Genomic DNA, 16,744 nt, shown 5'->3' with positions numbered 1-16,744 from the left:
CTGTCAAGATCCTTCACTCGGCAGCTGCTGTGCCAGGCGAAGCAGAGGAAGTCCTCCGCCCAGAGGACAAGCGGATTGAACAAATGCTCAAAAGAGGATTCACCGCAGATTCCTGGGCCATTAAAAGTTCTGCAGCGGCTTCCTTTTTCTCCAGAGCCATGCTTCTGTGGCTTCGCCAACTTCAACAGCATATTCCTCCCGATGACTTGAGAGGTCAACAAGACTTCAACAAGGTCTTTGCAGCTGCTCAGTACGTGGCTGATGCCACTTTACAATCTACTAGATTTTCTGCTAAGTCTATTGCAGCTTCTACTACGGCAAGAAGACTCCTATGGATTCGCCCTTGGCAAGCGGGAGTACGCCAGAAGTGGCAGTTATCTCTGGGACCCTTAAAGCGCGACCTTCTTTTCGGTGATCTTCTGGATCCACTCCTCACGGAAACCACGGACAAGAAGAAAGTTTTGGGTCCAACCACCAAAAAGGCTACCAAAACGCAGTCCTTTCGTCGCCCAGGGCGTCAGCAAGATCAAGCGGCTTCCTATCAGAGATCTCCAGGTCAGTATTCCCCCCGCTTTCGTTCCCAAGGTAGGAACTCCAGGGGCAGAGGTTTTCGCTTCCAAAGGGGAGCGTCCTCTAACAGGGCTTCAAAGAAACCTAGATGGTAATTTTTCCTCAATTCCCATAGGTGGTCGCCTAGCCCATTTCGCCTCTAATTGGCGTCTCACCTCCAAGGACCCCTGGGTCATTGACACTGTTCAAACAGGCCTTCTTTTAGAATTTATTTCTCCCCCCCCGAAACGTTTTATTTCCTGCCCTTCTCCCAGGTCCTCCTCAGATTGTAACCGTATGGAGGAGGCCATCTCCCACTTATTGTCCATCAGAGCCATTCAACCGGTTCCCTCCGGTCAGAAGGGTCTAGGTTTTTATTCCATCCTATTTATGGTTCCAAAATCCTCCGGAGGTTGGAGAGCTATTTTGGATTTAAAGAAGCTGAACCTATTCATCAAATATAGGAAGTTTAAGATGCACTCCTTATCATCTATTTTGGCCGCCATCCACACGGGAGATTTCATGGTCTCTTTAGACCTCACTGAGGCCTACCTCCACATTCCTATAGCCAAATGGCACAGAAAATTTTTACGTTTCTCCTTTCAAGGCAGGCATTTCCAGTATAGGCCGATGCCATTTGGCCCTTCCTCGGCCCCTCGGGTCTTTACAAAGCTCTTGGGGTCCCTGGCGGCCTATATCCGGGCGTCTCCCATTCACATTTTATGTTATCTTGATGATATTTTGATTCATGGGAACTCCCTAGAGAAAGTGAAAACAGCCCTTTCTGTCACCATGTCAGTCCTTCAGGACCATGGATTTTCCATCAACTTTGATAAAAGTCATCTCCAACCTTCCACATCCATCTTACACCTGGGATCCATTATCAATTCAGAATCCTCCCAGGTTTTTCTCTCTCCCGAGAGGAAATTCAGTATAGGGGAGTTAATTTCTTGCATTTTATCTCAACCTTCAGTACCCATAGTAACCCTGTCTTCCCTTTTGGGGAAGATGGTGTCATGCATAGGCATCATTCCCTGGGCTCGCCTTCATGCTAGGGAACTACAGTGGCTCCTATTACCCTTTCAGAGATCGGGGCACAGCAACTCAAGTCGTCGCATTGTCGTCCCACCAATTGTTCGCAGATCCTTCAAGTGGTGGAAGTCTCCGGCCATGGACAAAGGATCCCCGTTCAGGTGCCCGGATCAATTTGTCATCACCACAGATGCCAGTCTATCGGGATGGGGCGCCCACGCCCAGGGGATGATAGCCCAGGGCACGTGGTCCCCGGAGGAAGCTTCCAAGCCAATCAATTGGCTAGAGTTAAGAGCCGTTTCCCTGGCTCTGAAGCATTTCTCTCCTCGCATTCCCAACCGGCACGTTCTCATTCTCACCGACAACATTGCCACAAAAAGCCATATCTGCAGGCAGGGGGGCACGAGATCCAAGGCCCTCATGAGGGAGGCCCTCAAGTTAGGCCTTTGGGCGGAAAAACATCTTCGGTCGCTCCTAGCCGACCACATCTCGGGGAGCCTCAACGTCCAGGCGGATTGGCTATCTCGAGCAACGATAGACCCAGGAGAGTGGAACCTCCACCAAGACCTGTTCCATCAAATCAGCCTCAGATTCGGCCTACCAATTCTGGATCTCTTCGCGACCAGTGCGAACGCCCAACTCCCTCGCTTCTTTTCCAGATTTCCATCCCCGGGAGCGGAAGCAATCAATGCCCTCCGGAGCCCATGGCCTCCAGGCTTACTTTACGCATTCCCTCCAATTCCAATTCTCCCGGACGTGATTCACAAGGTCCTCACCGAGAGGGCCCGAGTAATCTTAATCGCCCCTCATTGGCCCCGCCGGCCCTGGTTCGCGGATCTCCAACAGTTGTCCGTCCAGGACCCCTGGCGACTCCCCGTTTCGGGGGATATGCTGCGGCAGGGGGCCTTATTCCATCCAGACCCGGAGTGGTTCCACCTCACCGCCTGGCTGTTATCAGGAGAGACTTAGAACTACGTGGTCACGACCCCGATACAGTGGAGGTCATTTTAAAGGCCAGAAGGGGTTCGACCAATCGAATCTACGACCACACGTGGTCCAAGTTTCACCAGTGGTGTCTACAGGAAGGCCTCTCTCCCCTGTGCATTCCCATACACAGAATCATTTCCTTCCTTATGCAAGGTTTCCATAAAGGACTTTCCACCAGCACCCTCCGGCGTCATCTGGCGGCCATTTCCTCTGTCCTAGGGGGCCCTCGCAGACAGCCTCTCCGCTCCTTCCCAGAAGTTCAGGAATTCCTCAAGGGCATAGCCAACCTCAGACCTTCCAAGGTCCACAGGTATCCATCCTGGGATTTGCCACGGGTTCTCCATTCCCTCACGCAGGCACCATACGAACCCCTAAAATCGGCGTCCCTCAGATACCTATCCTTTAAAGTAGCTTTCCTGGTGGCTATTACCTCTGCCCGACGCATTTCGGAGCTGGCTGCCCTCTCAATCAGGCAGGACCTTTGTCAATTTCATCAGGACAAGGTAGTCTTGCGACTGGACCCCACCTTCTTACCCAAGGTCAGTTCCATGTTCCACAGAACTCAGGATATTGTCCTACCTTCCTTCTGCCTCCAACGAGACCATCCCTTGGCAATTAGATGGCACACCCTGGATCTCATTAGAGCGCTGAGAATCTATATCCAACGCACAGGACCCTTTCGGAGGTCAGAAGCACTTTTTATAGCCTATCACCCCAGAGTCATGGGTGCCAAAGTGTCTTCAACAGTAATAGGCCGTTGGATCAGAGGGACTATATCTAAGGCCTATGAGTCGGCCTCCCTCTCGGTCCCAAGGAACATCACAGCGCATTCCACCAGGAGCGCAGCCACCTCGGCCGCTTGGGCGACTCAAGCCCCATTGGAGGAGGTCTGCAAAGCAGCCACTTGGGCCTCGCCAAATTCCTTCATCAGGCACTACAAGATTGATACTTACGCTTCAGCGGACGCTGCCTTCGGCAGAAGGGTACTCCAATCCGTTATCTCACACGATAGCAATCTAATCCCACCCTAGGGACCATCTATTGGGTATGTCCCATGTGACTGCTGGACCCGCTCCTTCAGTACGGAGAATAGGCGTTGATTGCTTACCTGAACGCCTCTTCTCGTACGGTGAGCGGGTACAGCAGTCACTTCCCGCCCTTGTATGTGTCTTCCTTATCCTCCTATAACCTTTCTTCCTCTAACAATGAGAGTTGAACACTACAGAGCTTCACAGCTGAGCCTAGTCTATGGATTCGCGAATTCTGGGGAAGGGGCGGATCCGGCAAGCTTTTTTAACACTAGGCTCAGTTCCACCGGATTGGACATGAGCAACCCATGTGACTGCTGTACCCGCTCACCGTACGAGAAGAGGCATTCAGGTAAGCAATCAACGCCTATTCTGTTCAGTTTTCTCAAAAGACACCTTACAAAATAATACTATAGAGGGATATAGCATTGCTTCCAGCTGTACGGATTCAGCTCCAGTGATCTTAGAAGCCGATGTCTTAGAAGAACTTGAACGATTAAAGATAAATAAGGCAATGGGTCCAGATGGCATCCACCCCAGAGTTCTTAAAGAACTCAGGTCTGTCATTGCTACCCCCCTGACTGATTTGTTTAACCAATCCTTGTTAACAGGAGAAGTTCCTGAGGATTGGAGAATGGCCAGTGTTGTGCCTATTCACAAGAAGGGCAGTAGAGAAGAAGCTGGTAACTACAGGCCAGTTAGCTTGACATCAGTTGTAGTTAAAATGATGGAGACTCTACTCAAAAAGAGGATAAATCAGCACCTAAAAAACAATAACTTATTAGACCCAAATCAGCATGGCTTTACTGAAGGCAAATCATGTCAGACTAATCTCATTGATTTCTTTGACTATGTCACAAAGGTGTTGGATGAAGGTGGTGCCGTGGATATTGCCTACCTGGACTTCAGCAAAGCCTTTGATACAGTTCCACATAAAGAGCTGATAGATAAATTAGTGAAGATTGGACTTAATCCCTGGATAGTTCAATGGATTTGCAGCTGGCTGAAGCATAGACATCAGAGAGTTATTGTTAATGGCGAGTATTCTGAGCAGAGTCAGGTTACAAGCGGTGTGCCACAAGGATCTGTTCTGGGTCCTATTCTTTTTAATATATTTGTGAGTGACATAGGGGAAGGTTTGGTAGGGAAGGTTTGCCTATTTGCCGATGACTCTAAAGTGTGCAATAGGGTTGATATTCCTGGAGGCGTCTGTAATATGGTAAATGATTTAACTTTACTAGATAAATGGTCTAAGCAATGGAAACTGCAGTTTAATGTTTCCAAATGTAAAATAATGCACTTGGGGAAAATGAATCCTCAATCTGAGTATTGTATTGGCAGTTCAGTGTTGGCAAATACTTCAAAAGAAAAGGATTTAGGGGTAGTGATTTCTGACAGTCTCAAAATGGGTGAACAGTGCAGTCAGGCGGTAGGGAAAGCAAGTAGGATGCTTGGCTGCATAGCTAGAGGTATAACAAGCAGGAAGAGGGAGATTATGATCCCACTATATAGAATGCTGGTGAGACCACATTTGGAATACTGTGTTCAGTTCTGGAGACCTCACCTACAAAAAGATATTGACAAAATTGAACGGGTCCAAAGACGGGCTACAAGAATGGTGGAAGGTCTTAAGCATAAAACGTATCAGGAAAGACTTAATGAACTCAATCTGTATAGTCTGGAGGACAGAAGGAAAAGGGGGGACATGATCGAAACATTTAAATATGTTAAAGGGTTAAATAAGGTCCAGGAGGGAGGTGTTTTTAATAGGAAAGTGAACACAAGAACAAGGGGACACAATCTGAAGTTAGTTGGGGGAAAGATCAAAAGCAACATGAGAAAATATTATTTTACTGAAAGAGTAGTAGATCCTTGGAACAAACTTCCAGCAGATGTGGTAGATAAATCCACAGTAACTGAATTTAAACATGCCTGGGATAAACATATATCCATCCTAAGATAAAATACAGAAAATAGTATAAGGGCAGACTAGATGGACCATGAGGTCTTTTTCTGCCGTCAGACTTCTATGTTTCTATGTTTCTATGTTTCTAATTAAACATTGGGTACTTTCTCCAAGACTGAAAGCATCAGTTTTCGTCCTTAAATGACCTTCAGTGGAGGGAAAATGAGTCCAAAACTGGCAGTCTCAACAATATCTGTGATATTATCCCACTAGCCTTATAGTAGTAGGAAATGAGCCTTATAAAATTGCTTGCTGGGTCTTGTTTCAGGCAGCATAAACTGATTTTGGATAATCGGTTTTTTTTCAACTTTGCTATTTACCCCAGTTTTCATAAAGATGAGATCAAGGATCCTGATCAGTCCCTGAATATTCATTTTCATATCCTTCCACCTCTGGAAATCTCAGAAAGCTTTGTTCACACACTTTGAACACATAACATACAGCTGATACAAAAGTTAGTGTTACAAATGATGTACTCTCCATTTTTTTGTACTTTTCTCAAAATGCAACAGACAGATAATCCCGTAAATAAAAATATATGGATGAGATAGACTTTAGAAGATTACCTAGACTTGAAGAGTCATTTCCTGATAACAGCACATGATCAAACTGGTATCCGGTTTTGTGAAAAGGACAGCTCTGCCACCACGATGTCTTCCTTTTCTTTTGTAGCAGGCAAAAGGGCTTAAAATGGTCATTGTCTATCAAGCTGGGTACCGGAACCCAATCTCCTTGTGAGTCTAACATTTTTGCCAATGATTTAGTTGCGTTATAAAATGCCATACCTGAAGAAGAAGTTTTGTCCAAGATAAAGGAATGAGGAAAGAAACAAAATCACAAATGAGTTCATACATCATACTAAACCCAGGTTTAACAATAGAAAAACCCAAATGTTCTCACCAACCCAAACACATTATGATTAGTTAATATTGCATTCATTTGATGAATTACAATTTGGAGAATTTTTTTCTCACGTTACCTTGTCACTTCCTAAGCTTAAAACATATATTGCTATTTGTTTGTTTTGTAAAACTTTGAAGTAATCTGATACAATATTACAGTAGCTTTTCCCAAATGTGGGTAGTGAGTTGTTATTTGGAGAACTTATAGGTCAATGATGGCGAACCTAGGGCGGAGCCATATCTGTTGACACACAAGCCATTGCCCTAGCTCAGCTTCAACATGCAAGTGCATGCCAGTCAGTTTATTTCAGCTCACACAGAGGCTATGGGAGGGCATTTTCGGCTTACAGAGGGCCACTGGAGGAATGGAGGAGGGCATTTTTGCCCTCTACAGGCTCCAGGGAAGCCTCTAGTGCCCTGGTTCCCAACATGGGGCCTACGTCCTGTTGTGGTTAGCTCTGGCCCAGCTCCTGCCCCAAGGACTGTGGATGTGGGGGAGACATCCACATGCTGCAGGCCTGTTTTGCTCCCAGTGGAATCTGCTGATGAAGGCTCCTCTGACCAAGAAGACATGAGTGACAGGGAGGAGGAGAGTGGGGCAGACAGCTGAGAAGGAGATCAATTATCTAGCTCCTCCTTGGATTCGGAACAAGAGTTAATGATACAGCCACGCATGCGGAGAACGATGCATAGGCAGCAACAACTGAGAGATTATTATCAAAGAAAATGAGGCCACCTGTGGTTGGATGGGGCTGTGGTAATTAGTGAGGCTGCTATAAATAGCAGCCTGTGGGTTTGGCCATTGTGGAGGATTATCTGATCGTTGTGTTTCGTGCCTGCTTTGCTGACTTTGACCTTTGTGTGTTGAAGGAAGAGAGAGAAAGGAAAGAAAAGAGAGAAAGAGAGAGAGAAAAGAGAGAGAAGGAAGAGAGAGAAAGAGAGAAAGAAAGAAAGGATGGAGGGAGAAAGAAAGAGAGAGGGAGGGAGGAAGAAAGAGAGAAAGAGAGAAAAAGAGGAAGGAAGGAATGGAGAGAAAGAAAGAGAGAAAGAGGGAGGGAAAGAGAAAGAGAGAGAAAAGGGAGGGAGGGAGGGAGAGGGGAGAAAGAGTGAGAGGGAGGGAAGGAGGGAAGGAGGGAAAGAGAAAGAGAAAGAAAGAGAAAGAGAGAGGGAGGGAGGAAGAGAGAGAGAAAGAGCGAGCAAAATCTAGTTTGAAACTACCTCAACTATTTAAGAGGCATATTGATACTTAGCAGAGTTGTCATCTGATTATGTGCTATCCAGGCTTTTTGTGGAGGATTTACAAAACTGTGTACGTAACCAAATTAAATTGGTCATGTTTAATGTTTCTATGTAGGATAATGACAAATTCCCTTCTACTTTTATTGTAAACGTATTGTATATATGTAATATTTTCAATTTTAAAAAATCAGCAACTTATTTCTGTACAAATGTTTAAAAGTATGGCTTTTTAAAATTGGATATTGTATTTTTTTAAAGTCTCATTGAAGATACTTTTAATTGCTGCTAAATGATATTACTTTTGCAAAACCCAAAAACAAAACAAAACAAAAATCAAAACATAGAAACATAGAAGACTGACGGCAGAAAAAGACCTCATGGTCCATCTAGTCTGCCCTTATACTATTTTCTGTATTTTATCTTAGGATGGATATATGTTTATCCCAGGCATGTTTAAATTCAGTTACTGTGGATTTACCAACCACGTCTGCTGGAAGTTTGTTCCAAGGATCTACTACTCTTTTAGTAAAATAATATTTTCTCATGCTGCCTTTGATCTTTCCCCCAACTAACTTCAGATTGTGTCCCCTTGTTCTTGTGTTCACTTTCCTATTAAAAACACTTCCCTCCTGAACCCTATTTAACCCTTTAACATATTTAAATGACTTCCTTAATGTGCAAGTCAGTTGAAAGTCCTAGAGCAGTGGTGGCAAACCTATGGTACGGGTAGCCATATCAGCTGGCACACAAGCTGTTGCCCTAGCTCATCTCCAATGTGCATGTGTTTGCCAGCCAACTGATTTGTGGCTTGCACAGAGATTCCAGGAGGGCGTTTTTGGCTTCCAGAGAGCTTTCAGGAGACGGTGGAAGGCGTTTCTATCCTCCCCCAGCTCCAGGGAAACCCTTGGAGCCTGGGGGGATGAAATATGAGCCTACTGGACCCACCAGAAGTTGGAAAACAGGCTGTTTCTGGCCTCCAGAGGGCCTTCCGGGGCTGGGGGAAGCTGTTTTCACACTACCCAGGCATTGAATTTGGGGTGTGGACATTTGCACATGCGTGATAGTGCAAGCCCACATTTTTTTGACACCAGAGGAAAAAAAGGTTCGCCATCACTGTCCTAGAGAGACTGAAAGTAGACAATTCATTAACAGTCAAGGCATGTCAAACTGATCTGTGTTGGATCTGTACAGAATTTCCTAAACTGGAGCACGTGGATACTAGATGTAGAAGTTGTTTATAGTTATTCTGGGTTTCTGCAAGTACTGTCTACAAGGTGGGAAGATGTTTCTCTAAAGAGATGTCTCTTGTAGCTTGTACAGATATTTTAAAATGTGAAACATTTTCTGACTGCCTTGTATAATAATAACAACAGAATTGGAAGGGACCTTGGAGGTCTTCTGGTCCAATCCCCTTCTTAGTCAGGAAACCCTACACTATTTCAGACAAATGGGTACCCAACATCTTCTTTAAAACTTTCAGTGTTGGAACATTCACAACTTCTGGGGACAGGATGTTTCACGGATTCATTCATTGTTCTAACTGTCAGGAATTTTCTCCTTAGTTCGAAGTTACTTCTCTCCTTGTTTAGTTTCCACACATTTCTTCTTCTCTTACCCTCAGGTGCTTTAGAGAATACCTTGGCTTGTCTCAGGTAATTTAGGTAACTAATTTATTTATTTATTTCATAGACCATGTTTTTAACCAAGGAACTCAATACTACCACCCCGTCAATGGTGTCCCAGTTTATCAATGTGAAAATCTGGTCAACTTACCTTAGTTTATCTTTTCATTAGGCTGCTAGATCTAGCTCCCTTAATTATTCATCATACAGTTTAGCCTCCAGACCCCTTACAATCTTTGTTGCTTTTCTCTACACCTTTTCTAGGAATTCAGCTCCTTTCTTTCTTTCTTTCTTTCTTTCTTTCTTCCTTTATTTCTTCTCTCTCTATTTATTTATTTATTTATTTATTTATTTATTTCCTTCCTTCCTTCCTTGTCTGTGTCTGTCTATCTGTCAGTCTGTCTGTCTTATGATAGTCAGAACTAGATACATCATTCTAAGTGCGGTCTCATTCGTCAATGTCTCACTTTTACTATCACTATTCTATCACTTCTCATGATATTTCACAATGATGACAGTGATTCTGCTGGTTCATACCCAAGTGGTGGTCCACTAAGACACCTACATCCTTTTCACAGTTATTACTGTTGAGTCAGATGCCTCTAATTCTATACCTTTGCATTTGATTTTTCCTGTCTAAGTTCAGGACTAACTCCTGCAACACAGCTGGAACCAATCGTACCAGATGTGTATTATTGCAGCGATGTGGAGAGAGGGGATCTGCTGCTTGGATAACAGTCTATCCTCTATGCAACCTACCCAGGCCTCATACTCTGGAGAAGACATTCCAGTTTTTCATACAGCTCTGAAACAACACGAAAGCAGCAGTCACTGGTTATAAGTCTTTGAATTGATTGACATAGAGTATGACACCAGGGGCCACTTTTGACAGTAGGAGAGGTCAATATGCCTCATTGGCATAATGACAAGCAGACTGATAACTTTGCACTGTGCAATAACCATAAGAAAACTTTCGCCCTAAAGTTGGGCAGTTGGAATGTTTGGACAATGACCCCTGTTTTCTCCGACAATCAGCAAGAAATAGAACATGTATGCAAGTCTGCTGCTATCAATATGGAGCTGAACAGACTGCAAATGGAATTGTTGCCCTTCAAGTGACAAGGCTCTTGAAGGGCAGATTCAGGGTATATTAAGGAGAGAAACTTCTCATTCCTCTGGCAAGAAAAACCATCTAATGAGACTAGAGAATACGGGGTGGGCTTTGCTGCTATCAAGAAAGTCCCTGATAAAGAATCACTGTTTATTCTTGGAGATTTTAATGCCAGAGCTGGAGCCAATTATAGTTCTTGGCCTGTTTTGGTCACTTTGGCGCTGGGAAGATGAATGAAAATGGCCAAAGCCTGCTGGAGTTTTGCTGCTACTACAGTTTATGCGTTAGCAATACTTTCTTCAAAACAAAGCCTCAACACAGAGTTTCTTGAAGGCATCCAAGATCGAGGCATTGGCACCAGCTCGAATTGATACTGACTAGGCATTCTAATCTTCCCAGCGTTATAATTACACGTAGCTATCAGGATGCTGACTGTGATACAGACCACTCCTCAGTATGCAGCAGAATAAAACTGCAAACAAAGAGATTGCATCACTCAAAGAAGGAAGGAAGATCACAAATTGACATCAGGAAGACATGCAACCAGTTCAAAGTGCACATGCATTAGAGGAAACGCTTTCCGGACTGGGTTTGTTAATTTGGTTTATTGCGACACTCACACATACACAGTGGTACCTCTACTTATGAACTTAATTCGTTCTGTGACCAGGTTCTTAAGTAGAAAAGTTTGTAACTAAAAGCAATTATTCCCATAGGAATCAATGTAAAAGCAAATAATGAGTACAAACCCATTAGGAAAGAAATAAAAGCTCAGAATTTGGGTGGGAGGAGGAGGAAATGCTTTCAGGCCTGGGTTTGTTAATTTGGTTTATTGCAACACACACACACACACACACACACACATACAAACACAGTGGTACCTCTACTTACGAACTTAATTCGTTCCGTGACCAGGTTCTTAAGTAGAAAAGTTTGTAAGTAAAAGCAATTTTTCCCATAGGAATCAATGTAAAAGCAAATAATATGTACAAACCCATTAGGAAAGAAATAAAAGCTCAGAATTTGGGTGGGAGGAGGAGGAAACGCTTTCAGGCCTGGGTTTGTTAATTTGGTTTATTGCAACATATGTGACATATTATTTGGATTTTTCCCCCTTGATAAAATTTAAAAATTAGTAGATGTGATTTGCTCTTTTTTCTTGTTTTTTCTTTCTGTTAAAGAGCAACTATTATAAAAGTAGAGTTAAGAAACATACATGAAAATTGATATCAAGTATACATGGAGAAGATTGAAGCACAATGGCCTAAATGATTAGATGTGATTAGAATGGAAACAGCCTAAAAAGTGTATCCGGCAATAGCTTTTCAATGTCATATAAGAAATTTGAGTAACTATTTTTGTCTAGATGTCAAATATAAAGGAGGCAGCATTGGATGGATTATGAATACCAAACTTTAAAAAATGATTTATTGTAACGTAATTCAAGATTGATAGTTACTCTTCCTCTAAATATCTCTAAACTATAATGGGAATGTTCACAATAGCAGTTGAATAAAATGTCTTTCAAAATAAAAATCTTACTTGAAAGCCACTGGGGATTCCCAGTGATACACACACACACATACACAGTGGTACCTCTACTTAAGAACTTAATAAATTCCATGACTAGGTTCTTAAGTAGAAAAGTTTGTAAGTCGAAGCATTTTTCCCATAGGAACCAATGTAAAAGCAAATAATGCGTTCAAACCCATTAAGAAAGAAATAAAAGCTCAGAATTTGGGTGGGAGGAGGAGGAGGAATAAGAAGAGGAGGAGGACAGCTGCTACCCAGAGTGAAGGGAGCATTTCTTTTCTCTGAGTGCTGGCAGAGGTTTATTCCCTGTCCAAGCGCCCAGAGAAAGGGAAATGCCTCATTTGTTCTGGACTGCCAAAGCCTCCTTAAACACACAGAAAGGCCTGAAATGGCCGGGATTAAAGGGAGAATGGCAGGAAACTGGCTGGGATTAAAGGGAGAATGGCAGGAAACTGGCTGGGCCTTCATGCCGCTCTCAAATTTCTTGGGAATTTTTTCCTGGTTCGGGTTCTTAAGTAGAAAATGGTTCTTAAGAAGAGGCAAAAAAATCTTGAACACCCGTTTCTTATCTAGAAAAGTTCTTAAGTAGAGGCGTTCATAAGTAGAGGTACCACTGTACCTTTACTTGAAGTATATAGTTGATGCAATCTGCTTCATTCTCCTTTTGAGTTTTCTCATTGATAAAGAATCACTGTTTATTCTTGGAGATTTTAGTGCCAGAGTTGGAGCCAATTATAGTTCTTGGCCTGTTTTGGTCACTTTGGAGCTGGGAAGATGAATGAAAATGGCCAAAGCCTGCTGGAGTTTTGCTGCTACTACAGTTTATGTGTTAGCAATACATTCTTCAAAACAAAGCCTCAACACAGAGTCTCTGGAAGGCATCCAAGATCGAGGCATTGGCACAAGCTCGAATTGATACTGACTAGGCATTCTAATCTTTCCAGCGTTAGAATTACACGTAGCTATCAGGATGCTGACTGCAATACAGACCACTCCTCAGTATGCAGCAGAATAAAACTGCAAACAAAGAGATTGCATCACACAGGAAGACATGCAACCAGTTCAAAGTGCACATGCATTAGAGGAAACGCTTTCAGGCCTGGGTTTGTTAATTTGGTTTATTGCGACACACACACACATACACAGTGGTACCTCTACTTACGAACTTAATTCGTTCCGTGACCAGGTTCTTAAGTAGAAAAGTTTGTAAGTAAAAGCGATTTTTCCCATAGGAATCAATGTAAAAGCAAATAATATGTACAAACCCATTAGGAAAGAAATAAAAGCTCAGAATTTGGGTGGGAGGAGGAGGAAACGCTTTCAGCCCTGGATTTGTTAATTTGGTTTATTGCGACATATGTGACATATTATTTGGATTTTTTCCCCTTGATAAAATTTAAAAATTAGTAGATGTGATTTGCTCTTTTTTCTTGTTTTTTCTTTCTGTTAAAGAGCAACTATTATAAAAGTAGAGTTAAGAAACATACATGAAAATTGATATCAAGTACACATGGAGAAGATTGAAGCACAATGGCCTAAATGATTAGATGTGATTAGAATAGAAACAGCCTAAAAAGTGTATCCGGCAATAGCTTTTCAATGTCATATAAGAAATTTGAGTAACTATTTTTGTCTAGATGTCAAATATAAAGGAGGCAGCATTGGATGGATTATGAATACCAAACTTAAAAAAATGATTTATTGTAACGTAATTCAAGATTGATAGTTACTCTTCCTCTAAATATCTCTAAACTATAATGGGAATGTTCACAATAGCAGTTGAATAAAATGTCTTTCAAAATAAAAATCTTACTTGAAAGCCACTGGGGATTCCCTGTGATATACACACACACACATACACAGTGGTACCTCTACTTAAGAACTTAATACATTCCGTGACTAGGTTCTTAAGTAGAAAAGTTTGTAAGGAGAAACATTTTTCCCATAGGAACCAATGTAAAAGCAAATAATGTGTTCAAACCCATTAGGAAAGAAATAAAAGCTCAGAATTTGGGTGGGAGGAGGAGGAATAAGAAGAGGAGGAGGACAGCTGCTACCCAGAGTGAAGGAAGCATTTCTTTTCTCTGGGCGCTGGCAGAGGTTTATTCCCTGTCCAAGCGCCCAGAGAAAGGGAAATGCTTCATTTATTCTGGACTGCCAAAGCCTCCTTCAACACCACCAAAAGGCTCCTCTGGTAGCCCAGAAAGGCCTGAGATGGCCGGGAATAAAGGGGGAATGGCAGGAAACTGGCCAGGCCTTCGTGCCTCTCTCAAATTTCTTGGGAATTTTTTCCAGGTTCGGGTTCTTAAGTAGAAAATGGTTCTTAAGAAGAGGAAAAAATCTTGAACACCCGTTTCTTATCCAGAAAAGTTCTTAAGTAGAGGCGTTCTTAAGTAGAGGTACCACTGTATCTTTACTTGAAGTATATAGTTCATGCAATCTGCTTCATTCTCCTTTTGAGTTTTCTCATTGAATCATGCTATGATTTAATGCTATGATTCATTGAATCATAAAAAGTATGTTAAGGTACAGATGAAAAAAATAAGTAGATGGTTGCTTCAGATTTAATAAATCATTGCTTTGGCCTGAATTAGAAATATCAGAACCTTCAGTGGATTTAGGGATTAGATCAAAACAACAGCAACGTGTGTTTAATTTTAGGCTTCCTGGCTGGGGAAAGTGGATTTCTGTGTCAAAATACTATCATCCACCATAGCTGACTCTTTTAAAAAAAGCAAAAGATGAAGCATCCAGTATTGTACAGTTTCCCAACTTTTGTTTGTTTCCCAAACCTTTTCCTTCATTGCCCCAAATCTCCTGCAAAATGTCCCTGTTGTGATTGTGTAGTGGGTTTGTGTGTCTTTACCCAAAGTAAAATCATTTTTGTCGGATGTGCAGCAATTTACCCAGATTTAGGAAACAATGTATAAATGACGATGATCTCCGCCTTACAAACATCGGTTACTATCTTTAGTTCTACATTTTATTTCGTATCACTTTCGGGTTGAGTTAGTCTAAAAACTAGGAGCGATACCTAACACTGTATTTACAATTTCTGCAGTAAAAGGACCCCCGCTTCATTCCAGTCCCTGGGAAGTTTGCTTAACTGAAACTGGAAGAATAATATTAAACAATCCCTCGCCCAACAATAAAAAGTTTAAAAATAAAAAGGCTTAATTTTTCTTACCTTGGCCTATGCTTTAAACAGCGCTCCTCACAGCTGTGAAATAATTTTCTAACGAGATTCAATATTTGACTTGTAGGGATGAGAAGCTGAATACATAGGAGAATTAACAAGCTTATCTTGCACTATGTGGTAAAGAGACCGGGAGGCTAGAGATAAGAGTTCAGGTGGGGCGGAAATTGTCAGAGAAGGGGTTGTTCCTTCCATCGCTAATGATTCTTAAACGGAGAAAGTCCCTGTGTGAACAATGGAAAATATTACAACGATCGATGGGACTTTCTCTAAGTCAGGCTGAGACAGCTACAGGAGATATGCATTATTTTCATGGATTTGTTTCAATGTGGCAGGAAGAGCGGTAAATAAAAGCACAGTGAACGATTTCCAAATCCCCCATCCCGCCCTGTTCAAAAGATCCAAAGGAACACATTTACAGGACTGTTCAAATGCTCGGAAATTCTGTAAGTTGGAAATGTACACATCCGTTAAGACTGAAAAACACGACTAGAAGGTGTCTATTTCTTACTTATCACCATTTTGCTCTCATCTCGAAACCCTTTTTATCTGAAGCCTTAAATTTATTGGGTGACCTCAGTCTGGGTGGCTCTCACATTTGTGCATTCTCTATCTCAAGCACCAAAAGTTCAGCGAACTCCAAGTTTTCAGCAAGTTCTATTCCTGATAAAATGATAGGAACTTATGTCTAAATGTTAATATGGGAAAACACCGCATTTTCAAGAGTACTTTGCAAGTAAAAGAAACTTCTAAGTCTTTCATTTTATGTATTGGTAGAATAGAATAGAATAGAACAAAACAGCATTTATTGGCCAAGTGCATATAAACAATCAAATCTTATTAGGAAGGAGTCAATATAAATTGTAAGAATCCAAGCAACAAAGTTATGGTCATGCAGTTATTTGTGGGAGGAGAGGGGTGGTGGGAATCATGAGAAGATTAATAGTTTGACAGAGTTGAGGGAATTGTTTATCTGAATGATGGTGCTCAGGAAAAATCTGTTCTTGCGTCTAATTGTTCTGGTATGCAGTGCTCTATAGCATTGTTTTGAAAGTAAGAGTTGAAGCAGTTTGTGTCTGGGATTTGAGATGTCCGTAAATATTTTCAAAGCCCAATTTTTGACTTGTGCAGTATACAGGTCCTCAATGGAAGGAAGGTTGGTAGCAATTGTTTGTTATAAAGGTGCAGACGACAGACCCATTTATTCATTCATTCATTCATTCATTCATTCATTCATTCATTCATTTATTTTCTTTTGTCCAATACACAACAATACAAATGAAGGTTATAGAGGTTATACTCGAGTAAATATATATGAGAAAGAATAGAAGTGAACATTTGGGAGTAGAATATATCAAATAGAGAATAGAGGAATAATATGAGAGTAGTATAAGAAGATTAGAATAGAAGAATAGTAGATATGATGTATGAGATATAGGAGAGACAATAGGACAGGGGACAGGAGGCACACTAGTGCACTTATGCACGCCCCTTACTGACCTCTTAGGAATCTGGAGAGGTCAACTGTGGGTAGTCTGAGGGTAAAATGTTGTGGGATAGGGGAAGATACTACAGAGTC

The 16,744-nt window shown here is 42.1% G+C and overlaps 1 protein-coding gene across 1 annotated transcript in view; it reads right to left on the bottom strand.

The window, feature by feature from the left end:
- Positions 1 to 15,183, bottom strand: part of LOC139154889 (gasdermin-A2-like) — a 57,911-nt gene extending 42,728 nt beyond the window's left edge. Inside the window, exons 1-2 of the mRNA XM_070729948.1 lie at positions 15,157 to 15,183; positions 6,129 to 6,347 (exon numbers count right to left, since the gene is read on the bottom strand). Coding sequence (XP_070586049.1) covers positions 6,129 to 6,345 — 217 coding nt within the window. The 5' untranslated portion in view covers positions 6,346 to 6,347; positions 15,157 to 15,183. The remainder of the gene's footprint in view (positions 1 to 6,128; positions 6,348 to 15,156) is intronic.
- Between the last annotated feature and the right edge of the window lie 1,561 nt (positions 15,184 to 16,744).

Source organism: Erythrolamprus reginae, chromosome Z (assembly GCF_031021105.1).
Source record: "Erythrolamprus reginae isolate rEryReg1 chromosome Z, rEryReg1.hap1, whole genome shotgun sequence".
NCBI lineage: Eukaryota > Metazoa > Chordata > Lepidosauria > Squamata > Dipsadidae > Erythrolamprus > Erythrolamprus reginae.
The sequence above is the reverse complement of the archived record's forward strand: the minus strand, read 5'-3'. Positions and strand labels throughout refer to the sequence as shown.